Consider the following 24,229-nt stretch of genomic DNA (forward strand, 5'->3'; position numbering starts at 1 on the left):
CTCAGTCGTGTCCGACCCTCAGCGAGCCCATGGACTGCATGCAGTCTTCCAGGCTCCTCCATCCATGTACTGATACATGACAAAATCCTATGACTAGAAATTCTTCTCAGGGTAAATTCCTTTTATATACCTACTTCAAATCAGTATCTTCTAACTCAAAATATGGCATAGATGTGTTAGATTGGCAAAACCTAGGTGATTTGCCTGTGTCCTAGCTATAAGGATGGCTACAGAGGAAATAATTTTTTATTTGTAAGGTAGGAGATTCCCCAGAGCTGGAGAAGGAAATCAAAAGTGTTGAGGGGTGGGGCAAAAAAATAATCAATAACCATTATTACCAATTTCTGTTCTTCACTAATGTATGTGACTATGTTTCTGTATGTCAGTGCTGAGTTCTGGGTGTTTTGTATTTGGTCACTTTGACAACAGGAAATGGCATCCAGTTTTTTTCATTTTCATTTCTTTAATTAAAATTAAGGCTGTGCCTTGTTTCATGGTTTTGATTGCCCACTGACCATCCTTATTTATGTTTTGTGAACTGTCAGTCTACAAATGGAAGTGCTCCATTATCAGTGTCCTTGATCAGATGACTTCTTGGGACCATGCTGTCTTAGTTATCTTCTGTTTCTGTTGTATTGCCAATTGATCCCTGTCCACTGGTTTCTTCTCCTTTGCCCCAAAACAGACTTCTTACATGGTATGTAAGAAGAAAAACATAGAGGCTAGTGTGACTGGAGCAGTTTGAGTGAAAAGAGAGGAAACAGGAGATGAGGTCAGAGAAATCATGTGTCTATTAGGACTCTGGAGAAAGAAGAGTTAATATTGAAGCCTGTAGTCTTAGAGCTGGAAATTCGGGCAGAGTTACATGTGCTTCTAGCAAGACTTCCCTTTTCTCTCTTACGGAACTTTTCCTCAGCACCACAAACCTCCTAAGAAAACCATTCCAGGAAGAAGGCAATTTAAACTGATTATCCGCTTTCCTTTATTCGACCATGGGGACTATTTGATCATTCATTACATCCCTGTTTACCTCAGTTTCCACATTCAAGACTATTAATCCCCTGCATTAGTTCACTATTAAGTTTAACTATTGATGACACTAACTTAAACATGATAAAACTTTATTTTCTATCACTTAAAGTTTAGATAGGACTGGTAGGACTCGCTATAAGGTCAAGAATCTTGGTTCCTTCTGTTTTATTGCTGCATTATATATGTCTTGATGCATGGCAGGGAGCATGTTATTATTTTCCAAGTTTTTATTTGCCAATTATATTGATTTATATTGCTTTTATAAGAGGTAATTCATTCATTTTTCATATTGTCACTGTGGGTAACCATTACTGTTGGGTAGTGTTAATCTGTTGCCCCCACCACAAGATATAAATCCCAGATTGGGCCATGAGGTTGATGATTTTGTAATATCCCCATTGGGTTTAAGAATTGTTGATGTCCTATGTGGCTCCACCCAGTTTTGAGGGCAGTTAAGAAAACATAATCTTTATTTTGTATGGCTAGGAATGCAGCAAAAATTTAGATTCTTCTACCACAGAGGCAGGGAAGAATGAAGAAGGACAGCTGGCTCTTTTTTTCCATTTCCCACCATCTGTCCTAAACTTAGCTCTTCCCCATCTAAATCCTACCACTCTACCTTTTGGAACTCACAGTATGTCACTGACCAAATCTATGTTCTCAGTGTTTTGGAGTAAACGTTATAGTTTTGTCTTTTAACTTCTTAGTCTAATTTAAATCTGGTTGTTTCCTAAGGAAACTACTTTCCTCTTGGCTGTTTCAGATGGATGCAGTTTTGCATTTCAAACCTCCATGTGTCAAAGGACCTTGTTTCTCCTTAGGGTTCTGCACAATTGATTGTGTTTCTCTTTCCTCTTGTCCCTTTGAGACAAGTCTTACGAGATCAAACCATACTCTTCTTTGCCTTTTTGCAAACATCTACAGATCTCTTTGCTGTTTTTTCTTCATTCAATGAATAGTATTTTAGCATCTGGGTACTGTGTCTATCTCCACCACTATTCTTGTCATTATTTGCAGTGACTTAACATCCCCAAATCAAGACCTTGGCCACCCACTTTGACAGTCTTTACCTACCTCATCATTAACAATATCTATACTTTCCCAAAATCTGTTTTAAGTATCTTATTGTCTGTCTCCACTTGTTTTTCTCTAGCTTACTTCCTCTAGAATCTTAATGCTGACAGTTCTTCAGACTTCAGTAGGACTTCTAGGCTGTTGAAGCTACCACCTGTTCAAGTTCTGCTGGGTAGTCCCATCCCATGGCTTTGAATGTAACCTTTGTGCTGATAACCCTCAAACTGAGGTCTCAATGATATCTCCAGCTGTGCCCTCTCTCTTAACTCCAGACTTGTATATCTAATTTCTCCTTGAATTCGTCATTCAGATATCTAAAGTCACCTTAAAGTTAGCCAACCCAAAACAGAAATTTTATATCCCTTCCAACCTGTTCCTCCATTCAGTTCAGTTCAGTCACTCAGTTGTGTCGGACTCTTTGGGACCCCATGAACCGCAGCATGCCAGGCCTCCCTGTCCATCACTGACTCCTGGAGTCTACCCAAACTCATGTCAGTGAGTCAGTGATGAGTCAGTGATGCCATCTAACCATCTCATCCTCTGTCATCCTCTTCTCCTGCCTTCAGTCTTTCCCAACATCAGGGTCTTTTCAAATGAGTCAGCTCTTCGCATAAGGTGGCCAAAATATTGGAGTTTAACCTTAGACATCAGTCCTTCCAATGAACACCCAGGACTAATCTCCTTTAGGATGGACTGGTTGGATCTCCTTGCAGTCCAAGGGACTCTCAAGAGTCTTCTCCAACACCACAGTTCAAAAGCATCATTTCTTCTGAGCTCAGCTTTCTTTATAGTCCAACTTTCACATCCATACATGACTACTGGAAAAACCATAGCCTTAACTAGAGGGACCTTTGTTGGCAAAGTCATGTCTCTGCTTTTTAATATGCTGTCTAGGTTGGTCATAACTTTCCATTAGTCTTTTTCATTTCAGGAAATGGCAACTCCATTGTGCCTGTTGAAACTTGAGTCATTTTGGTTCCTCTTTCTCTTAAACAAAAGTCATCAACAAATCCTGTATAATTTTATTTCAAAATATATTCAGAATATGACTCATTCATATCATTTGTACCCCTACTGCCTTCCTCTTCAATCCACTTTTCGTTCTCTCCTGGGTTATTGAAATCCTAACTGACCTCTTTGCTTCCAGTCTTGTTCATTTTTGCTTTTTTTTTTTCTTGTTATACCATCTGTAGTGTCATCCATAGTGATATTTTAAAACTGTATATCAGATAACATCATTTCACTGGCTTCTCTGTTTATTCAGAAGAAAAAAGAGAAACTTTTATTGTGGTTTTCCAACCTTTATGTGATCTGTGTCCCTCCCTCTTCTTCCCCAGTTTATTGCCATCCTCTTCACTCACTCTGTATTGGCCATACTGGCCTTATGATCTGACTTAGCTTTAGCAGCATTACTAGCTACTGTATTTAGCAGAACTTGAAGGATAAATGTAGGATCAGGAAAATTAGTTTTGGAGCTGTGACAGTACTTGAGGATGATGATAGCTTAGACTTATGTTAGACGTACTGAGAAGTGGCCACATTTGGAGTACGTTTTGGTAGTTTGGTGATCAGGATTTCCTGGGGACAGTTTTTCCTCTTTAGCCCCACGAATGTTGACTCATGCTAGATCAAAGACAATTATAAATGATTTTTAGTAGCAGAAGCATAGTTGCTCCTGTCTGCTTCCTGTATAATGTTGCAAAATAGATTATTTGATACTCTAGAGATTTTCTGTTATTTCCCCTCCCATGCCACTTACCACTGACTAGTCAGATCCTTGGTCATCAATCCCTTTGGACAGCTAAAGACACCCCACTGCACCCCACAGGCAGCTTTGTACTTCCCTGAATTGGCTGTGCTCTAATTTGTTGTTGTTGTTCATTAGCTAAGTTGTGTCCTACTCTTGCGGCTCCCATGGACTGCAGCATACGTTACTTCCCTGTCCACTATCTCCCTGAGTTTACTCAAATTCATGTCCATTGAGTCAGTGATGCTATCTTACCATCTCATCCTCTGCTGCCCGCTTCTCCTTTTGCCTTCAGTCTTTCTCAGAGTCAGAGTCTTTCCCAATGAGATCAGCTCTTCACATCAGGTGGCCAGAGTATTGGAGCTTCAGCACCAGTCCGTCCTGTGAATATTCAGGATTGATTTCCTTTAGGATTGACTGGTTTGATCTCCTTGCAATCCAAGGGACTCTCAAGAGTCTTCTCCAACACCACAGTTCAAAAGCATCAGTTCTTTGGCACTCAGCGTTCTTTATGGTCCATCTCTCACATTCATACATGACTACAGGAAAAACCATAGCTATTCACTTATTCCTCTATTCATTCTCACATCAGAATGCACATATGCTTCATGCACATGATCTTTGCTCAATAGGATGTACAAAGAAGTGTTTTCTGAGCAAAAGAGAATCTTCCCAGTGTTAGGATGCCACCCTCCTCTTTCTCTGATTCCTTGGCACTATATTTCTGAACAGTTGCAAATTACTTTCTCATGAAAAACATTCTGTCTTTACTATCTATATGGGATAATGATTTCTTTTGGTAAGGAATGATTCCTAATTATTATGGATTTCAGCAGTTGGAGATATTTTGATGTAGGATACACCATGCCTTTGCTAAAGGTCTTTAAAGTTTCTGGTTAAAATTGTATATTCACACACATGAATTCTTGTCTATTACGTTGTTTCTCATTTCCAAAAGCAACAGTTTATCTGCCTTTATTCTTTTAAAATCCTTATAAGCTGGATGAGTTTGAATGTGAAACAGCAGCATGTTTTTACTTTTTCCCCCCCCCTCTAGTTAAAGGAGGTCTGATAGAAGGGAGGAAGTAGTTTCAAGAAAGGTGCCAAAACTCCTAAGGACCAAAAGTGAGCCTTAGAAGTGTGACTAGGAGAGATTATTTTCTTGCTCTGGCTGCTATACACAGATTATACTTTCAAGTTATACACAAATCTCCTTAAGTGAACTGGAGCGGGGAGACAGATTTCTGACTTCCTAACTGTATATTAACTGGATAAAACACTTCAGATTTTTTTCTATGGTCAGTACTCTTGCCTGGAAAATCCCATGGACGGAGGACCCTGGAAGGCTGCAGTCCATGGGGTTGCTGAGAGTCGGACACGACTGAGCGACTTCACTTTTACTTTTCACTTTCATGCATTGGAGAAGGAAATGGCAACCCACTCCAGTGTTCTTGCCTGGAGAATCCCAGGGATGGGGGAGTCTGGTGGGCTGCCGTCTCTGGGGTCGCACAGAGTCGGACACGACTGAAGCGACTTAGCAGCAGCAGCAGCAGCAACAACTTTCTACTCATCCTCACAAATTTATGAGTAAGTGAAAAAGGTGCCTTGAGATATAGCTGTATTTTTGCTAAGCTAAGTCACATCAGTCGTGTCCGACTGTGTGTGACCCCATAGACAGCAGTCTACCAGGCTCCCCCATCCCTGGGATTCTCCAGGCAAGAACACTGGAGTGGGTTGCCATTTCCTTCTCCAATGCATGAAAATCATTACCTCTTTCTTAGATAACTTGCTTATTTTTCACTTTGCCACCATGGCAGCCATAACTGGTGGGCAGTCTGTTTACCTCCAATATAATGCAAATCTTAGATTTGATCTAGGTTGATGATGTCATAGTATTCCCATGTGGGTTCCATAATTAAATCCCATAAAAATGTATCTTAGCCTTTGATGAGACCTTTGGAATTTATTTTAATGTATATCCATTCACTGGAAAAGGTCAGTTTTCATTCCAACCCCAAAGAAAGGCAATGCCAAAGAATATTCAAACTATTGCACAATTGTACTCATCTCACACACTAGCAAAGTAATGCTCAAAATTCTCCAAGCCAGTCTTCAACAATACATGAAACATGATATACTGGATTTAGAAAAGGCAGAGGAACCAGAGATCAAATTGCCAACATCCGTTGGATCATCGAGAAAGCAAAAACGTTCCAGGAAAACATCTACTTCTGCTTTATTGACTACACCAAAGCCTTGACTGTGTGGATTGCAACAAACTGTGGAAAATTCTGAAAGAAATGGAAATACCAGACCACCTTACCTGCCTCCTGAGAAATCTGTATGCAGGTCAAGGAACAACAGAATTGCACATGGAACAACAGACTGGTTCCAAATCGGGAAAGGGGTATATTGTCCAAATCAGGAAAGGAGTATATTATCGGGAAAGGCTGTATATTGTCACTCTGCTTATTTAACTTATATGCAGAGTGTATCATGTGAAATGCCAGGCTGGATGAAGCACAAGCTGGAATCAAGATTGCTTGGATAAATATCAGTAACCTCAGATACACAGGTGATACCACCCTTGTGTCAGAAAGCAAAGAAGAATTAAAGAGCCTCTTGATGGAAGTGAAAGAGGCAAGTGAAAAAGTTGGCTTAAAGCTCAACATTCAGGAAACTAAGATCATGGCATCCGGTCACATCACTTCGTGACAAATAGATGGGGAAACAGTGAGAGACTTTATTTTTTTGGGCTCCAAAATCACTGCAGATGGTGATTGCCACCATGAAATTAAAAGACTAGCTGTGACCAACCTATACAGCATATTAAAAAGCAGAGACATGACTTTGCCAACAAAAGTCTGTCTAGTCAAAGCTATGGTTTTTCCAGTAGTCATGTATGGATGTGAGAATTGGACTATAAAGAAAGCTGAGCTCAGAAGAAATGATGCTTTTGAACTGTGGTGTTGGAGAAGACTCTTGAGAGTCCCTTGGACTGCAAGGAGATCCAACCAGTCCATCCTAAAGGAAATTAGTCCTAATATTCATTGGAAGGACTGATGCTAAAGTTGAAGCTCCCATAGTTTAAAAAATCTTTTGATTAGGCCTCAGGACAGCCCTTGGAAATTATTTACCTGGCCAGATTTACTGACATTCTGTACTTGTAGGACTGTTTTAGGCAGGTTGCAGAGAACCTCAGAAGTCCCACCTAAACCCTCCAGTCACCCATTGGCTGAATTAGTCCACTGACTAGTTTTCTTCCTCTTTCCATGTATTTGATGCCAGCAGGATTGAAAGTGCTTCAGTCATCAGGGTGCTAAGATGTTTTGTTTGCTTTTAATTTTTTGTGTATGTATATTTGTTTTTAATGTGTATTCTGTATTTTCCTCCTTTTATTTTTACAGTGAATTCAATCAGGTGGCATTTAAAAAATTTTGCTGGAAGGTGGAGACATGAGACTGAAGATATCTCTTTTAAAAGAACCAAAGCATATCCTTTTAATACTTATAAACCTTATTGTGATCTCCTTATTGTAGTATTATTAAAAGTTTTCTTCTTTTGTAGTCTAGTTGGAGAATGGATTTTTTCTTCATTCCTTTAATGATAGTTTTGTAAATTATTTCTGAAATATTTGAGGTCATATGTTGCAGGTATTTTTCCAAAGCAAATTATTTGCTCTAAATCTTACTTTCAAATATTTATTAACTTTTTTCTTACTTTAGTACTACTGTACTTAAGTACATAAAAAACGGTTGGTTTTTGTTTAGTCTAAAATCTTAAAAAGAAGGTTTTTTTTTTTAAAAAAAAAAGTAATTTCTCTCTTAATAAGACCTAGTATGTTTTCACTGAATTCTGTTCTGTTTTTTCATGCTCATAATAAAATGGAGGGTAAGCTGGGGAAGTCTGAGCAGTCAGACCTTTATTATTTCATGTGTGAATGTGGCAATTATAAATATTTTATCAAATGCATGACCCTGTATTTTGTCAGCAAGAACTCCCAATTATATGTCAGAAAGATTGGTAGGCCCCTTTACCTTCATTCGTAGTTATTTAGACCAGTGCTTCTAAAAGTATCATCTTCAGACTTTATTACAGGCCTGTGAAGGGATAAGAACAGAAATTGAAAGTAAGAAGGAAGAAATTTTTGTAGCAATTTGACAGTCACAACATCCAAATGTAAGGTCATTTTCCTAGTAATTCATTTTTATTTTATCTTACAAAATGTTGATCTTCAACAGGTTTGAAATAAAAAAAAATGTGATCCTTCAGCCATAGAAAAGCAGCGTTTTAGACATTTGATCAAATGTTTTGAATTTGTATTACTTTTTTTTTTTTTTTTTTACTGTTTGAGTGAGGATGTAATTCCTTTTATTTCTCATGGAATCACTTTTATTCTTTTTTCAAAGTGTGCCCTCAGGAGTTCATGCTTTTTACAGTCTTATAGATTTTGACTGTCTAGTGTCTGCTTTTACCTTTTCAAGCTGAAGAATACTGATCCTTTTAGACTTTCTTATTCTAGCAGTCCTCTTATGTCTCCCATAATTTTAGTTGACTTACTAGTTTGAAGACACCTCGCATATGTCTGCTGGGTACTTACATCAGTTTTTATAAGGATAAAATTAATTTTTTTTTGTTTTGGAGTGTGTGTGTTTATTTTCTTTCTAGGTTTTAGCAGACACTCTCCCTTTGTATAATAAAGGTTTTAACTAACAATGTTTAAGCTATGAGAGTTATACTGGAAGAATTTTTTTCAGTAATGGTCTAGTGATATCAAGGTTCTTTTGTTTAGATTTTACTTTGAATTCTGAGTATTCCAATGCCACTTTGTTACCTATTTGTGCAGACTCATCAGACCCTTCTATAATTTCATTTTTTACCTTTCTGGTTATTTGCTTAATCTATCATATTTTGAAGTATTAAAAAAACTTAGAACATCCCAGAATAATTATGGCACATAGTCTCTTTCTTTTTTCTTAGAGTTTATTGATTGCTTGGATAGAAAGCATTGATGAAAAGAGAAGGAAGTAAAATGATTATACAATAACAACAAAAGAGCAAACAACCCAACTAGGATGATATGGTAATATAGAAATCCATATATAAACAGGAGAAAGCATCTCTCATAAAAGACAATCTAAAGTTCCTTCTGTAGGATACACAACTCTGCTAGGTGAGCGCCTGTTCTAATGGAGGAAGTAAGGGCCACTTTAGCACCTCAATTTATAGAAATCTACTTGATAAATCAGAGACCAAAAAATAGGTTAAAGTAAGAATTTTAGGGTTTATATCTTATCCATATCACCTTGTGTGGGCAGTAAATTGTAACTGAATTACTTCCTGAATTTAATGTCAGGAAGTTTGGTAGGATTTTAGTTTCAGCTATTAAGCTGTAAATTTTTTCCTGAGTAAATTATTATGTCATTTAAGCAGGTATTTAACTGTTATATTTCAGTGTTCTTTTAGCAGTTGATTTTTTAAAACTTATCAAAATGATACATGCTTATTCTAATAACAATACAGATATAGGTAAATAAAACAATACATATTTCCCTTTTCTCCCCACTTATCCTGCAACAGATTAGATCTTTCATCCTTTTAATCTGTTAGGTGTCTTTCTGCATCTTTTGGCCTTGTTTATAGAATCTTTTGTAACACATTTTAAAATTTTTCATGTATTAAATCTTTGTTTTTTTCTCTTTTGGCACCTGGGTTTCTTATCCTGCTTTCCATTCTTCTTACAACTGTTTTGATAGATGCTTATTTTCCTTTCCTTTTATGGAAAAAATATGAAAGTCCTACACTGGAAAAGTAGGTTTTGAAGCTTGAAACATTTGACCTTATTTTATACTGTTCTTATAATCTGCATCTGCAAAATATTGTGTTTGTTAAAACTGAAGACTTTTGTGTGTTTTATGTCTCCTTAATATGGTGACACATCAAGAATTAGTGAGCTGTGTGGGCTGGACTACTGCTGAAGAGCTGTATTCATGTAGTGATGATCACCAGATCGTGAAGTGGAACTTGTTAACCGGTGAAACAAGTCAAATAGTAAAGCTGCCTGATGATATTTACCCAATAGACCTTCATTGGTTTCCAAAAAGTTTAGGCATAAAGAAACAAACTCAAGCAGAAATCTTTGTCCTCACAAGTTCTGATGGTAAGTTTTTAATAAACATTATTTGCTCATCTTTGTTTTTAAAAGACACCGCTTCTTATTATAACTTATGTTTTGAGTTATTTGTCCATTTCCTGTGTGGTCAGTTGGTCTGTGTATAGACTGTAAGACCAACTGTCATAGAAGAAAGTGAGTTAAACTGGCATATACTGAAATTGAGTGTGAACCTTGGGCTTTACTTTTTCTGTGTTCACAGATATTGTTGTGCTTTTAACAGTTTTGGTTTCTAATTTCTTAAAGTTTAACTGTGTAAAATAACCACACTAAAAAGAGGTATAACACACATTCATTTAGTAAGGTCTCTATTAAATAAAATCTTTATTTTCTAGTACATGCTAATTTGGGCTTCCCAGATGGCACTAGTGGTAAAGAACCCACCTGCCAATGCAGGAGATGTAAGAGATGCAGGTTGGATCCCTGGGTTGGGAAGATCCCCTGGAGAAGGACATGGCAACCCACTCCACTGTTCTTACCTGGAGAATCCAATGAATGGACAGAGGAGCTTGGCAGGCTACAGTGCGAAGAGTCAGACAGGACTGAAGCAACTTAGCACGCACACTAATTTTCACTTACAGAGGTGGAAAGTAGTTTGATCATAGTCTTATTATTGGTGAGTGAAAAGCACCATTTTTGTACTTTTTAAGGACATGTTTTTGTTTTTTAGAAATAACTTGAACTGTTTTCTGTCTGTGCGTGCACGTGTGCTAAGTTGCCTCAGTCGTGTCTGACTCTTTGCGATCCTGTGGACTGTAACCCGCCAGTCCATGGGGATTCTCCAGGCAAGAATACTGGAGTGGGTTGCCATGCCCTTCTCCAGGGGATCTTCCCGACCCAGGGATTGAATCCACGTCTCTGATGTCTCCTGCAGTGGCAGGCGAGTTGTTTACTAATGCCACCTGGGAAGCCCTTTCCGTCTGTATTACACTTTATCTATGGTGTCAGTTAGGAGTACTTTCATCAAAGTAACAGAAACTCATTAGGCTAACAACTTACTTATGCACAGCTGGAGTTTTCAGGTTTACCTAGCTCCTGGGGAAGATCTTTAAGCACAGAGGCAGCAGGCCCCTGATCCTTACCATCTCTTGGACAGACTCTCCCCAGGTGAGCATGAATGGCAGCCAGCAGCCCAAGGCTTAACTTACAAGAAGAGGAAAGTCAGCAGACACAGTGCCTCTTCCTCAGTCCCTCTTGTAGTCAGCTTGCAGAAAGGGTCCTGGACAAGCTTGGGTCATCTGCCCATCACTGAGTGAATCATTTTAGTCAAGGGATTGGGACACTGATTGCCTGAGCATGGCAGGCCTTTGGCCACTGTGGAAAGGGAAAGAGAAGAGGGCTTTTGTAGCCAGAAGAAGAAAAGGATGTTATGGCAAACAATCACATCAGATCCCAGTTCTTTTACAGGCAGAATGTATGGCAGTTTTTAAACTTACTTCCTGAATCTTGATTAGATGAAATATTGTGTGAAAGTATTTAATACACTGCCTAGTGCTTACAAGATTGACTCTGAAAAGAGCTAGACTTGTTTACCTCTGATGATAATATGAAGGGTTGACTTAAAAAAACTTAATTTTGATATAATTTCACGTTTATAGAAAAGATGTAAGAATTGTAGAGATAATTCCTGCATATTCTTTATTCATATTCACTTAATTGTTAACATTTTGTCCCATGTACTTATCATTGCTACTCTTTTCTCTCTCTCCTGCCCTCCACACATACTTTTTCCTGAAACATTTGAGAGTAATTTACAGACATCCAACTTTAACCATATATCAGTTCAGTTCAGTTCAGTCGCTCATTTGTGTCCAACTCTTCACAACCCCACGGACCACAGCACACCAGGCCTCCCTGTCCATCACCAACTCCGGGATCTACTCAAACTCATCTCCACTGAGTCGATGATGCCGTCCAACCATCTCAGCCTCTGTTGTCCCCTTCTCCTCCTGCCTTCAATCTTTGCTAACATCAGGATCTTTTCCAATGAGTCAGCTCTTCGCATCAGGTGGCCAGAGTATTGGAGTTTCAGCTTTAGCATCAGTCCTTCCAATGAACACTTAGGACTGATCTCCTTTAGGATGGACCCATTGGATCTCCTTGCAGTCCAAGGGACTCCCAAGAGTCTTCTCTAACACCACAGTTCAAAAGCATCAGTTCTTCGGTGCTCAGCTTCTTTATAGTCCAACTCTCACATCCATACATGACCACTGGAAAAACCATAGCCTTGACTAGATGGACCTCTGTTGGCAAAGTCATGTCTCTGCTTTTTAATATGCTGTCTAGGTTGGTCACTTTCCTTCCAAGGAGCAAGTGTCTTTTAATTTCATGGTTGGAATTGCCATCTGCAGTGATTTTAGAGCCCCCCAAAATAAAGTCAGCCACTGTTTCCACTATTTCCTCATCTATTTGCCATGAAGTGATGGGACTGGATGGCATGATCTTAGTTTTCTGAATGTTGAGCTTTAAGCCAACTTTTTCACTCTCCTCTTTCACTTTCATCAAGAGGCTCTTTAGTTCTTCTTCACTTTCTGCCATAAGGGTGATACCATCTGCATATCTGAGGTTATTGCTATTTCTCCCAGCAGTCTTGATTCCAGCTTGTGCTTCATCCAGCCCAGCATTTCTCATGATGTATAAATTAATTAAGCAGGGTAACAATATACAGCCTTGATGTACCCCTTTCCTTTTTTGGAACCAGTCTTTTGTTCCATGTCCAGTTCTGACTGTTGTTTCCTGACCTGCATACAGATTTCTCAAGAGGCAGATCAGGTGGTCTGGTATTCCCATCTCTTGAAGAATTTTCCACAGTTGATTGTGATCCACACAGTCAAAGGCTTTGGCATAGTCAATAAAGCAGAAATAGATGTTTTTCTGGAACTCTCTTGCTTTTTCAATGATCTAGCGGATGTTGGCGATTTGATCTCTGGTTCCTCTGCCTTTTCTAAAACCAGCTTGAGCATCTGGAAGTTCACGGTTCATGTATTGCTGAAGCCTGGCTTGGAGAATTTTGAGCATTACTTTACTAGCGTGTGAGATGAGTGCAATTGTGCGGTAGTTTGAGCATTCTTTGGCATTGCCTTTCTTTGGGATTGGAGTGAAAACTGACCTTTTCCAGTCCTATAACCACTGCTGAGTTTTCCAGATTTACTGGCATATTGAGTTTCAGCAGTTTCACAGCATCATCTTTCAGGATTTGAAATAGCTCAACTGGAATTCCATCACCTGCACTAGCTTTGTTCATAGTGATGCTTCCTAAGGCCCACTTGACTTGACCTCCAGGATGTCTAGCTCTAGGTGAGTGATCACACCATCGAGATTATCTGGGTCGTGAAGCTCTTTTTTGTACAGTTCTTCTGTGTATTGTTGCCACCTCTTCTTAATGGCTTTTGCATCTGTTAGGTCATACCATTTCTTTCCTTTATTGAGCCTATCTTTGCATGAGGTGTTCCCTTGGTATCTGACTCTAGGTGAGTAATCACACCATCATGATTACCTTTGTCATTAACCATATATACTGCTACTGCTGCTGCGGCTAAGTTGCTTCAGTTGTGTCCGACTTGGTTTGACCACATAGACGGCAGCCCACCAGGCTCCCAGTCCCTGGGATTCTCCAGGCAAGAGTACTGAAGTAGGTTGCCATTGCCTTTTCTGTTAACCATATATACTTCAATGCATTTCCTAAGAATAAGGATTTTTCAGTTACTTAACCACAATACATTGATCAAAATCAGGAAATTTAACACTGATATAATATTATTACCTAATCTACAGTTTGTATTCAAATTTTAGCAAGTGTCCTAATTATGTCTTTTATAGAAATTTTTTTTTCTTGTAAAGAATAACATTGTTTTTGTCATATCTCACTAACTTCCTTTAATCTGGAGCAAATCCTCCATCTTTCTTTTATGATCTCGACTGTTTTGAAGAATATGGGCCTGTTATTTTTATAGAATGTCCAATCAATTCACTTTTGTCTGATTTTTCCTTATGATTAAATTCAGCTATACATTTTTAACAGTAATACTTAAGGCATCAGAGTGGAAAATTCATAATTCTGGTTTGACTCCTTACTGGTGACATTAACTTTGATTACTTTGAAAGGTTGTGTTCACTAAATTAATCTACTGTGAAAGTGAAAGTGAAGTCGTGTCTGACTCTGTGACCCCATGGACTGTAGCCTACCAGGCTTCTCTGTCCATGGGATTTTCCAGGCAAGAGTACTGGAGTGGGGTGCCATTTCCTTCTCCACTGTAAAGTTAATGTTTTTCCCTTTTAGTAAATAATTTCTAAGTGGATACTTTCAGACTATATAAAAATATTCTCTTCCTCCTCAAATTTTCTCCCACTATCTTAGCTGAGTCATTTATTACTAAGGTGGTTGCCGAATGATATTTTTTTAAATGCCATAGTATCTTTTATATTGATTAGTTGGTATTCTCCTTCAAAGAAGAGCCTTCTGTCTCCTGCACATTTGTTTATTTGTTTACTTACATCAGATTAGACTCATAGATGCTTATTTTATTTCATTTTTAAGTTATTCATTCTTTTTTATAATTAGTGGATAATTGCTTTACAGTGTTGTATTGGTTTCTGCCATATGACTGCTGCTGCTGCTGTTAAGTCGCTTCAGTCGTGTCCGACTCTGTGCGACCCCATAGACGGCAGCCCACCAGGTATCCCCGTCCCTGGGATTCTCCAGGCAAGAACACTGGAGTGGGTTGCCATTTCCTTCTCCAATGCATGAATGCCATATGACAACATAAATCAATTATAACTATGTGTGTGTGTGTGTGTGTGTATCTACTCCCTCTTGAATCTCCCTCCCACCCCACGCCCCATCCTATCCCTTGTTTTATTTCTTGAGCATCCTGTTACTATCATTTACACATTTTAATGTTAAAATTGCCACAGATTTGGCCAGTGGGAGCTCCATGAAGCCAGGTCAAATGAATTTTTGTTTTGCCGTGGGGGATATGTTTCCTCATCTTTTGAGCACTTTGCTGGCACAAGATGTTCCAGGCTCATTTTGTACTTTCCCAGTCCCAACTTCCAAATCAGCTGTTTCTCCAAGGAGACATGTTCTTTTTTTGTGTGCTTGATGATATCTAAAAGCCAAGATGACAGTGCTAGGTGTGTGCATTTCAGTGGGATATGTTTGCTTCAAGGCCCTCTCATAGGATGGAGCTAAGAAATATATGTTGAAAACATACATATCTACAGCTATTTCTTCCTCCCTCCCTCGCTTCCTTTACTTCCTTTCACTTCCTCCTATGTTTCCTCCCTCCCTTCCTTCCATGGTTCCTTCCCGTGACAAAAGCCATAAGTTAATTTTGATACTGCCAATTCTAGTTCAGCACTGCAGGATTAATTCTAGTCTCAATACTTGGAAACAGTGTGGAACCTTGGCTCCCATTATTATCAGTATGTTTACTCACTTGTTTAATTCTACAATACATAGTAGGTTGTTTTAGAATTGCTAATCCATACAATTTCAAAAAAATAAAAGTTTAATATTTGTTTTTGTGCTTGTGTGCTTAGTTGTGTCCTACTTGTGACCCCCTGGACTGTAACTCTCCAGGCTCCTCTGTCCATGGAATTTTCCAGGCAAGAATACTGGCATAGGTTGCCATTTCCTTCTCCATAAGAAACTGTATTTTATTTTTAGGTTTATTACAAAGTAAAAAAGATACTAGATGTGGGAAGAAGAGAGAACCAAAGCAGAATAGTTGAGTCTTTTCTCCTAGGTGGAATTATGAATATCTTGGATCTTGTGAAAGAGAAAGCAAAAGATGATAGTTCAAAGGAAAAAAGTGGAAGAGTGAGACTAGAAACAGAATCCAGAAGTAAAAATGAAAAATGAAATGAAAAAGAAATATTCAAAAACAGAAGAAAGTGGATGCCATTTGAAGGTGGTTGGTCAAGGGTTTCCTGCCAGATAAACATCTGAGATCATTTTATATGTGGATGCTGTGTTCTCTGTTAATCAAATACTATAAAAAGAAGTATTATTCTGGTTTGAAAATGTACGTAATATGAGATCTACACAACACATTTTTAAGTGTATAGTACAATATTTAATAATTTTCTATATATTATATATATATAAACATGGAGAAACGTATAAACTTGGAGAAAATATATATATATTTATATAATTTTGTGTAACCACAATGTTGTACAGCAGATCGCTAGGTTACAGATTTTGGAGTTCATCACTGTTCCCTTTGTTATACCCTCTCCATCTTCTGTGTTAGTGGTAACATTAAAAAAAAACAACAACAAACATGGGATTTGGGGGTCAGATCCTGAAGTACATAAAGCAGATTCTTGCCAAGTATTTTGTCTCACCAATAATTCTCTCTTCACTGTTATTACCTCTTTTTTGAATATTTCATGCAGCTGTATCCTACTTTTTAGAGGTGATATTTCTTTCACAATGTGTTAAAAGATTTATATTCAAAGAAGAATTATTTGAAATGCATTAGGGGAACTGCTTTGTAAAGGAATTCTGGTATAAAATCTCTTGTAAATCCAATAAACACTCCTTAAATTATATTTAGTGAAAGTTGAATTTTTTATACATTGTTAAATATCTTAAAGTAAGCCTTTTATTCTCTTATTAGTTAATAAGTACATTTAAAATCCCACTTTAAAAAGAATTTTTGTGTTCATTTCTTTTTATCAGAAGTTAGTGGTTACTGATCTCTTTGGCTTTTTACAACCATCTGCCAAAAGATTTCTGCTATAAAGCAGTCTGCAAAAGTGCTCATGTGACCTTTTTTCTAATATCCTATTCCAAGCTGCCTCATGTTTCCATGGACATTTCTTAAGGCATTTCTAACCTTGAGAAATGTGTTTCATATAATTTTAATCTACTTCCTCTGTTCTTTTAAATAGCATTTTCCTCTTTTTAGTTTATTTTTAATAATAAGAGATAAATTTTTTACATTTGGCTGTAAATATCCATGTTTTTTACCCAAATCATCCACTGTTTAATCAATGAATTGCTATCGATTAAATAAATGAATGAATTGTTTATATCTCTTCCCAACCCTACCCTTAGCAAATAATTAGAGGTAATTTATTTGGTCTTTAGTTTTTTGGTCTAGCACTTTAAAAAGTTTATAGAAAAGCTGAAGGGAAGAAGAACTAATATCGTTAAAGGAATAATTATGTTTAAAAAAATTTTTTGATATATGTAGTTTTATACTTAGGCTTTACTTGGGTTGTGCTATTCAAGCAATGTGTAACAGTCAGGCAAACTACAAAGGTAAAAGATTTATTGAGTGCCAAGTCTATGCAAAGAGCTAGCCTTAGTTGTCTCAGTGTGTGTCTTCTGTGAGGTTGTAGAAAGTAAGAATTCAGCATTTGTCAGAAAGTCAGATTACATATTTTAGGATAAGAAATATCAGTGATCAAAGTACATAAAATTTCTAAATATGTTGAAATTTATGGACCTTTCATTTATGGTTCACGAGTTGCTTGGTTAATCTATTTGATAGATTCGTTTGTGACATGTAGCAATTTAGTATGTAGATATTTTGTGTTAGACAGCATGCTAACATTTAGTGAAATAGACTTGGATAAAGTAAATATTGGCCACTCACTATATGTCATCTTTCTAGTTTCCTCTTTTGAAATTCACCCCCACTCATATTTTCTCTGTAAAACAATGTATTAAAAAAGTATATCCAAATTAATTTTTTTAGTCTCATAAAGAGAGTACTAGTAAAGTTGAATTCAAAGTAATCTTGTTACATTGAAAAATGACCCAGAGGCAAATATAAAAGTAAAAGGAAGATATGAGGAAAAGTAGATGGCACTAGTAGGTGGTTAGATGAAGGAAAGGAGTAGTTGATTGATGAGGGCCTAGAAAATAAATGATCAGATTGAATGAGAAAAAAAAGAACGTCAAAGTCTTCTTAAGTTACTAAATATGGTTACTGAGTTGGTTAAACTTAATGAATGCTGTTTATGTAAAAGCACTATTGCAAATAAAACTATGACTAAGACATGGCCCCTTGAAAAGAATTACAGCCCAATAAAAAATGCTGCAACAGAGCTACAAATAATATGCAATATATATAAAATGAGGAGGAATGATTTTCTTGATGGAAATGGTTTGGTGGTCAGTGAAATAACCACAAGATGCTAGGTATAAAATATTTGAAAACCATCTGTATTAGAATTCTCCAGAGAAACGTTTTAAAGCCACCTAAAGCATCTGACTTAAATATATTTTTAATGAATTGTTAGTAAGAATCTTGAGAAGTCTTAAGTTAAAAATGAATTCAAACAAATCCTTTGAGGCAAAATCTGATTAGGCAAGCCACATTATTATTTTATAGCAAAAAAAGATATACATTTTTGGGGGGGGGGTGGATTTCTAATTCCACTTACAGTTGGCTCTCAGTATTCAAAGGGGTTGGTTTCAGGACCCCTGTAGATACTAAAATCTACAGATGGCCAAGTCCCTTGTATAAAATGGCATAGTATTTGCACATGACCTACACACATCCTCCCATATACTTAAAGTCATCTCTGAAAGTGAAAGTGAAGTTGCTTAGTTGCATGGGACTCTTGCGACCCCATGGACTGTAACCCACCAGGCTCTGCTGTCCATGAGATTGTTCAGGCAAGAATACTGGAGTGGGTTGCCATTTCCTTCTCCAGGGGATCTTCCCAACCCAGGGATGGAACCTGGGTCTCCCGCATTGAAGGCAGACTTTATACCCTCTGAGCCACTAAGGAAGCAAGTCATCTCTAGACATCTCTAGACTGCTTATAATACCTCAGTTCAGTTCAGTTCAGTTCAGTCGCTCAGTCATGTCCGACTCTTTGCGACCCCATGAATCGCAGCATGCCAGGCCTCCCTGTCCATCACCAACTCTCGGAGTTCACTTGGACTCACATCCATCGAGTCAGTGATGCCATCCAGCCATCTCATCCTCTGTCGTCTCCTTCTCCTCTTGCCCCCAATCCCTCCCAGCATCAGAGTCTTTTCCAATGAGTCAACTCTTCGCATGAGGTGGCCAAAGTACTGGAGTTTCAGCTTCAACATCATTCCCTCCAAAGAAATCCCAGGGCTGATCTCCTTCAGGATGGACTGGTTGGATCTCCTTGCAGTCCAAGAGACTCAAAGTTGTAAATACAATGTAAATGCTATGTAAATAGTTCATGGTGCAGGGCAAATTCAAGTTCTGTTTTTGGAGCTTTCTGGGCTTTATTTGTTTTTTGGTAGGTTGAGTCCAAGGATTTCAGAACCCTTGAATATGGAGGACCACCTATACTTAATTATTTTATCAAAAACTATATATTACTAGATTTCATGATCATTCAAAACAACACTGCAATTGTTTTGGCTTCCTGTAGTACTTATTCTTTGTATAGTTGATTTGTTCCCTTGACATCTCTTATATACTTTGCTTAGGTCTTGTAATGTAAGTTTTCTGCTGTTCACCTATAAATGCGTGAACTTTCAATGACAGCAACCAAATAACCTACTTCTTTTTGTCTACCTGGTGCCTGGTACAGTGTAAAATAAGGCAAGGATTTAAAAAATTTGGGCTTGTCCTTTAAATTAAAGAAGGAGGCCTTTAGACTTGAGGTGACTAATGGTGTATATACCTCAGCAAGTCAAAATCTAAGCCTGTAAATGAATGCTTCAAGATTACAAAATTGAAACCAAAGGACAACCAATCACAGACAGCCAACTAGGCTTTAAGGTATAGTCAGTCAGTAATATCCTTAGTTTTGTCATTTCTCTGTACCTGACCTCCTGTCAGTGGAGCATTCCTAACCACTTAAGGTTTGGCACTGCTGAATTGGAATTGATTTCTGTGCAAATAAACTCAGTATTTTTTAATATGCCTCAGTTTTTAAATTTTTTTTTAACAGTGTTCAACTATTTAGATCCTCTCTTCTCCATAATTCCTTCTACAACCTGTTTTTAAAAAAACAAGTTATATAACTTTTTCTAGCTTTTCTATTGGAGAGGCAATGGCACCCCACTCCAGTACTCTTGCCTGGAAAATCCCATGGACGGAGGAGCCTGGAAAGCTGCAGTCCATGGGGTCGCTGAGGGTCGGACACGACTGAGCAACTTCACTTTCACTTTTCACTGTCATGCATTGGAGAAAGAAATGGCAACCCACTCCAGTGTTCTTGCCTGGAGAATCCCAGGGACGGGGGAGCCTGGTGGGCTGCCGTCTCTGGGGTCGCACAGAGTCGGACACAACTGGAGTGACTTAGCAGCAACAGCAGCTTTTCTATAACCATTTTTTTAAAAAAGCAAAACTTCAAAATTCTGCTTAAATAGAAGGCTTTGTTGATATTCCTCTTGGGTTCCTTTGACCATATTCCAGGACAATTTTATTGTCCCTCTGAACTATCATAGTATCATATATATATTCTGTCACACCACTTGTTTCAAGGTTTTATAATTTTGCTTTTGTGCCTGTTTTCCAATAGATTTGTGCACTCCTCAAGAGTAAGAATAATTATATTATTTGCCCTGTATCTCTGATGCCTAGCACCATGCTGACTAGTCTAATAGTTGGTTCTCAACAGATGCTTGTTGATTGGATAAATTAATTTAATAAAATAGATTTCTCAAGTATAATTTCTTTTAGGCAAATTTCATCTGATTTCTAAGTTAGGAAGAGTGGAAAAAAGTGTGGAAGCTCACAGTGGAGCAGTGCTGGCAGGGACGATGGAATTATGAAGGAACAGCATTAGTTACAGGTAAGTTATCTGCATAAATGACATTTAAAATGAATTTTTTAAAGAAAAATTTCCAGAAGAACAATGTTTTAATTTAGCAGTAGTGTCTTTCCTTGTCTAACAGCAAGTAATTGGCACAGGATTGATCTAGACTGTTATATAATGTTATAATTCAGAGTGTCATATTAGTTTTCTTACATGGCTAATGGAGAACATTCTCTCAAGAAGGTTTTGAAATAATCAGATATTGAGTAAATATGTTTTAATTCTTCAAAGTATTCTCATTTAAATGTGTGTGTGCGTTTGCCCATGCGTGCACATGTTAGTTGCTCTGTCATTTCTGACTCTTTGCAACCCCATGGATTGTAACTTGCCAGGCTTCTCTGTCCATGAAATTCTCCAGGCAAGAATACTGGAGTGGGTTGCCATTCCTTTCTCTAGGGGATCTTCCTGACCCAGGGATCAAACCTGGGTCTCCTGCATTACAGGCAGATTCTTTACCATCTGAGCCATCAAAATTCAAAATTTTCTCATTTAACTTTACTCCTTTCTATCTCTCTTCCATCTCCTTCCCTACTGAGGGTTTCTCATCTTCACCTGTTATATTAGATATCTATTGTATGACAGATTATCCCAAAAGTTAGTGACTTAAGATAACATGTATTAGCTAACAGTTTATGTGAGACAGGGAATGTTTAGCTGGGTGGTTCTGTCTCAGAATCAAGAAGTTGGATGGGGCTGCAGTCATATGAAGCCCTCCTAGGGCTAGATAGTTCCAAGATGGCTCACTCACATGGCTGTTGGCAAGAGGTCCTACTTCCTCTGTGACTCTATGACTGAGGCCTAACTTAGTTCTTACAGCGTGGACTTCTCCATAGGGCTACTTGAATGGTCTTACAGTAAGCATGACCACTGGAGATTCTCCCTGGGTGAATGATCCAAGAGAGAAGGATGGAAGCCACAATATATTTTATGACCCACCCTTGGATGTCATACTCCATCATTTCCACCATATTTTATTAGAAGCAAGTCACTAAGTATAGCCCAAACTGAAGGAGAGATAAATTAAGCTTAACTTCTTAAAAGAGAGAATAACAGAGAATTTGTAGATATATTTGAAAAGCATGACACCTGTCCCCTGGGCCTTTTGTAGGACTTTTATCAGTGAGTTGTCTCCTGTCTTGCCTGTTTATTCAACTTCTCCTTTTCCAGTGTTTTTTTTTTCTTTTTCCCAGTGTTTTTTTTTTCTTCTTTCTCCCAGCATGTAAATGTGTTTAAATGCTGTTTATCTCGAAAATTGAGGAAATAGAAATAAAAATCCTTCCTTTAATAAATAATTCTAGCTACAATTTCCTCTTTCTTTCTTTCCTTTTCAGGCAAACTGTTCAAAAGAGTAGTCTGTTACTTCACTCCATTTAGTCCCCAACTCCCTGGAATTTGGCTTTAACTCTTCTTATCACACTGAAAACACTTTTCTTAGAGTGCTTCTCGGATGGAGATGTCAGTGAAAATGAGAGCATTATTTGAATAATATACTTACAAATCTTCTAAGATTAAAGGAAAAACAATTATTGTCATGAAAGTTAGGCTACTTTGATAAAATTGTTTCAAAGTAATTTCAGGTAAATTTTTTAGTTGTGAAGCAGTGACATGTAATTAGAGAAACGTGTCAATTTTAAATGTGCATTAGTGTAGATAGAGTTGATTTTTATATGTAAATGTAATGTTTACATATATTTCCTATAGGTAAAATGTCAATTATTATGTTCTTTTTATAGTTGGAGAAGATGGACAAATAAAAATATGGTCAAAGACGGGAATGCTAAGATCGACTTTGGCTCATCAAGGTATGTATTATAAATGTCTTAACATTTTCCTATAAAAACAGTCTAATGTAGTTCCTCAGATTGATTTTGGTCAGGTTCAAAACCTGAAATCTCTTACTTCTATTTAAACTTTTTCTTTTTACTTTCATGTTTCCTAATGGGGCATGGTGACTTTTATTTGAACCCAGAAATGTAAGAAATACTCAAGGACTTTTTCCTTGTTAGTGAATCTATAAAAATAGAGTTATAGGCTGGTGATTCTTTTTAATATAACTCTGAAGCATTATGTGCATATTCTATCTGAAATAGCACGGGTGTCTAATAATAATAGAATACATTCAATCTCCATACTTAATAATTCTAATAACTTCTTAATATTAGCACCCTTTCTGAATTGTGTTGCACATTTGATTTCAGTACTAATGAAGGGGAACAGATACTTTCAATGATCCAAAACTTGGTAAAATAAAACTGCTTAGAGCAGCATCTTGGTTTTCCATACTCATTGGGAAGAAGTGCCTATAAAATCAATCCAGAAGTCAGATTAATGTTGTCTTGAGCACATATCTGCTTCAGAGATAGATTGCCAAAAAGCTTGCAGACTGTTCTTCAGAATTATATAATAAAGTCATATTGTGAAGCATCTCCAACAACTGACTTCCAAAAATTTGCAGATTTCATTTTTTAAATTATGTTCACTCTTAGGATAGTGTTAAAATAGCTATATTTCTTTACTACACATTAACCAAATGTTAGCAAAAGTAACCATAAGTGATATGTAGTGATTATCTCCTGAGGTTAAGTCTTTGGTACAGATGATCTCCAAATAGAATGTTTATCCATGAGTAGAAAAGTCAGAGTTCATAGAAACATTCATGAGCAAATTTCAGTTAGGAGAAAAATGTCAATTTATTGTTTCTTTAGTAATAAAATATACCTTTAGAAAATAAATTTTATTTTAAACTAATAAGAATAGGCATTTACTTTTGGCTTTATAATTTTTGTTAGTGCTAATTATTTGGCATTCTTACCTTATGATGTCTGACTTACAAGCAACTACAGAATTCTTTTAGAGATCATTATCACCCCCTTGGAGCTGAGGCTGCAGTTCTTTTCAGCTGTAGCTGCTACTGATACATACCCTTTTTTCCTTTCTTTTCTTTTCTACTAAATATGTTGTCTAGAGAAGACACAGATCTTCAGAGAAATTTTGAAAGCTTATCTTATTACCCATTACAATAATCTGAATTTTTGCCTGAGATTCTTCACCAGTTGTCACTCTAAGGCTCCTTTTCTTTCTTTAAATTCTTCCTAGTCATCTCCTTCCCTTTGATTACCCCTGGGATCTACCATTTTGGACTTTCCAAAGTCTAAAGTTGAAACTTAGACTAAGTTGCTTAACATAAACATTGTTAATGATAGAGAGTAGAAGACATAGCACTTTTGGTTCAGTGCTGTGATTTATCTGAATAATGGGTCTGGAAAACAGATTGCTGCTTATTTCACTCTTATACAGAAAATGCTTTTAGAATTCCCAAACTTGCAGAGGAAGTTTGGAAGCCCAATATATTCATGAATTAAGGACTTTTCATTCATCAAAGGTCACAGATGGCCTGTGTGCTGAATCTAGCCCACTAGCATGGTCCAGGCCCA

At 37.4% G+C, this 24,229-nt stretch overlaps 1 protein-coding gene across 3 annotated transcripts in view; it reads left to right on the top strand.

The window, feature by feature from the left end:
- Window positions 1-9,875: 9,875 nt before the first annotated feature.
- The window catches only part of IFT80 (intraflagellar transport 80), a 112,628-nt gene continuing 98,274 nt past the window's right edge, over window positions 9,876-24,229 (top strand). For all 3 annotated transcript variants that reach the window (XM_070374050.1, XM_070374043.1, XM_005904408.2), the window contains exons 1-3: window positions 9,876-10,013; window positions 20,660-20,771; window positions 22,529-22,597. In XM_070374050.1, the coding sequence (XP_070230151.1) occupies window positions 22,570-22,597 (28 nt within the window). In that variant the 5' untranslated portion in view covers window positions 9,876-10,013; window positions 20,660-20,771; window positions 22,529-22,569. The remainder of the gene's footprint in view (window positions 10,014-20,659; window positions 20,772-22,528; window positions 22,598-24,229) is intronic.

This window comes from Bos mutus, chromosome 1 (assembly GCF_027580195.1).
Source record: "Bos mutus isolate GX-2022 chromosome 1, NWIPB_WYAK_1.1, whole genome shotgun sequence".
Taxonomy (NCBI): Eukaryota; Metazoa; Chordata; class Mammalia; order Artiodactyla; family Bovidae; genus Bos; species Bos mutus.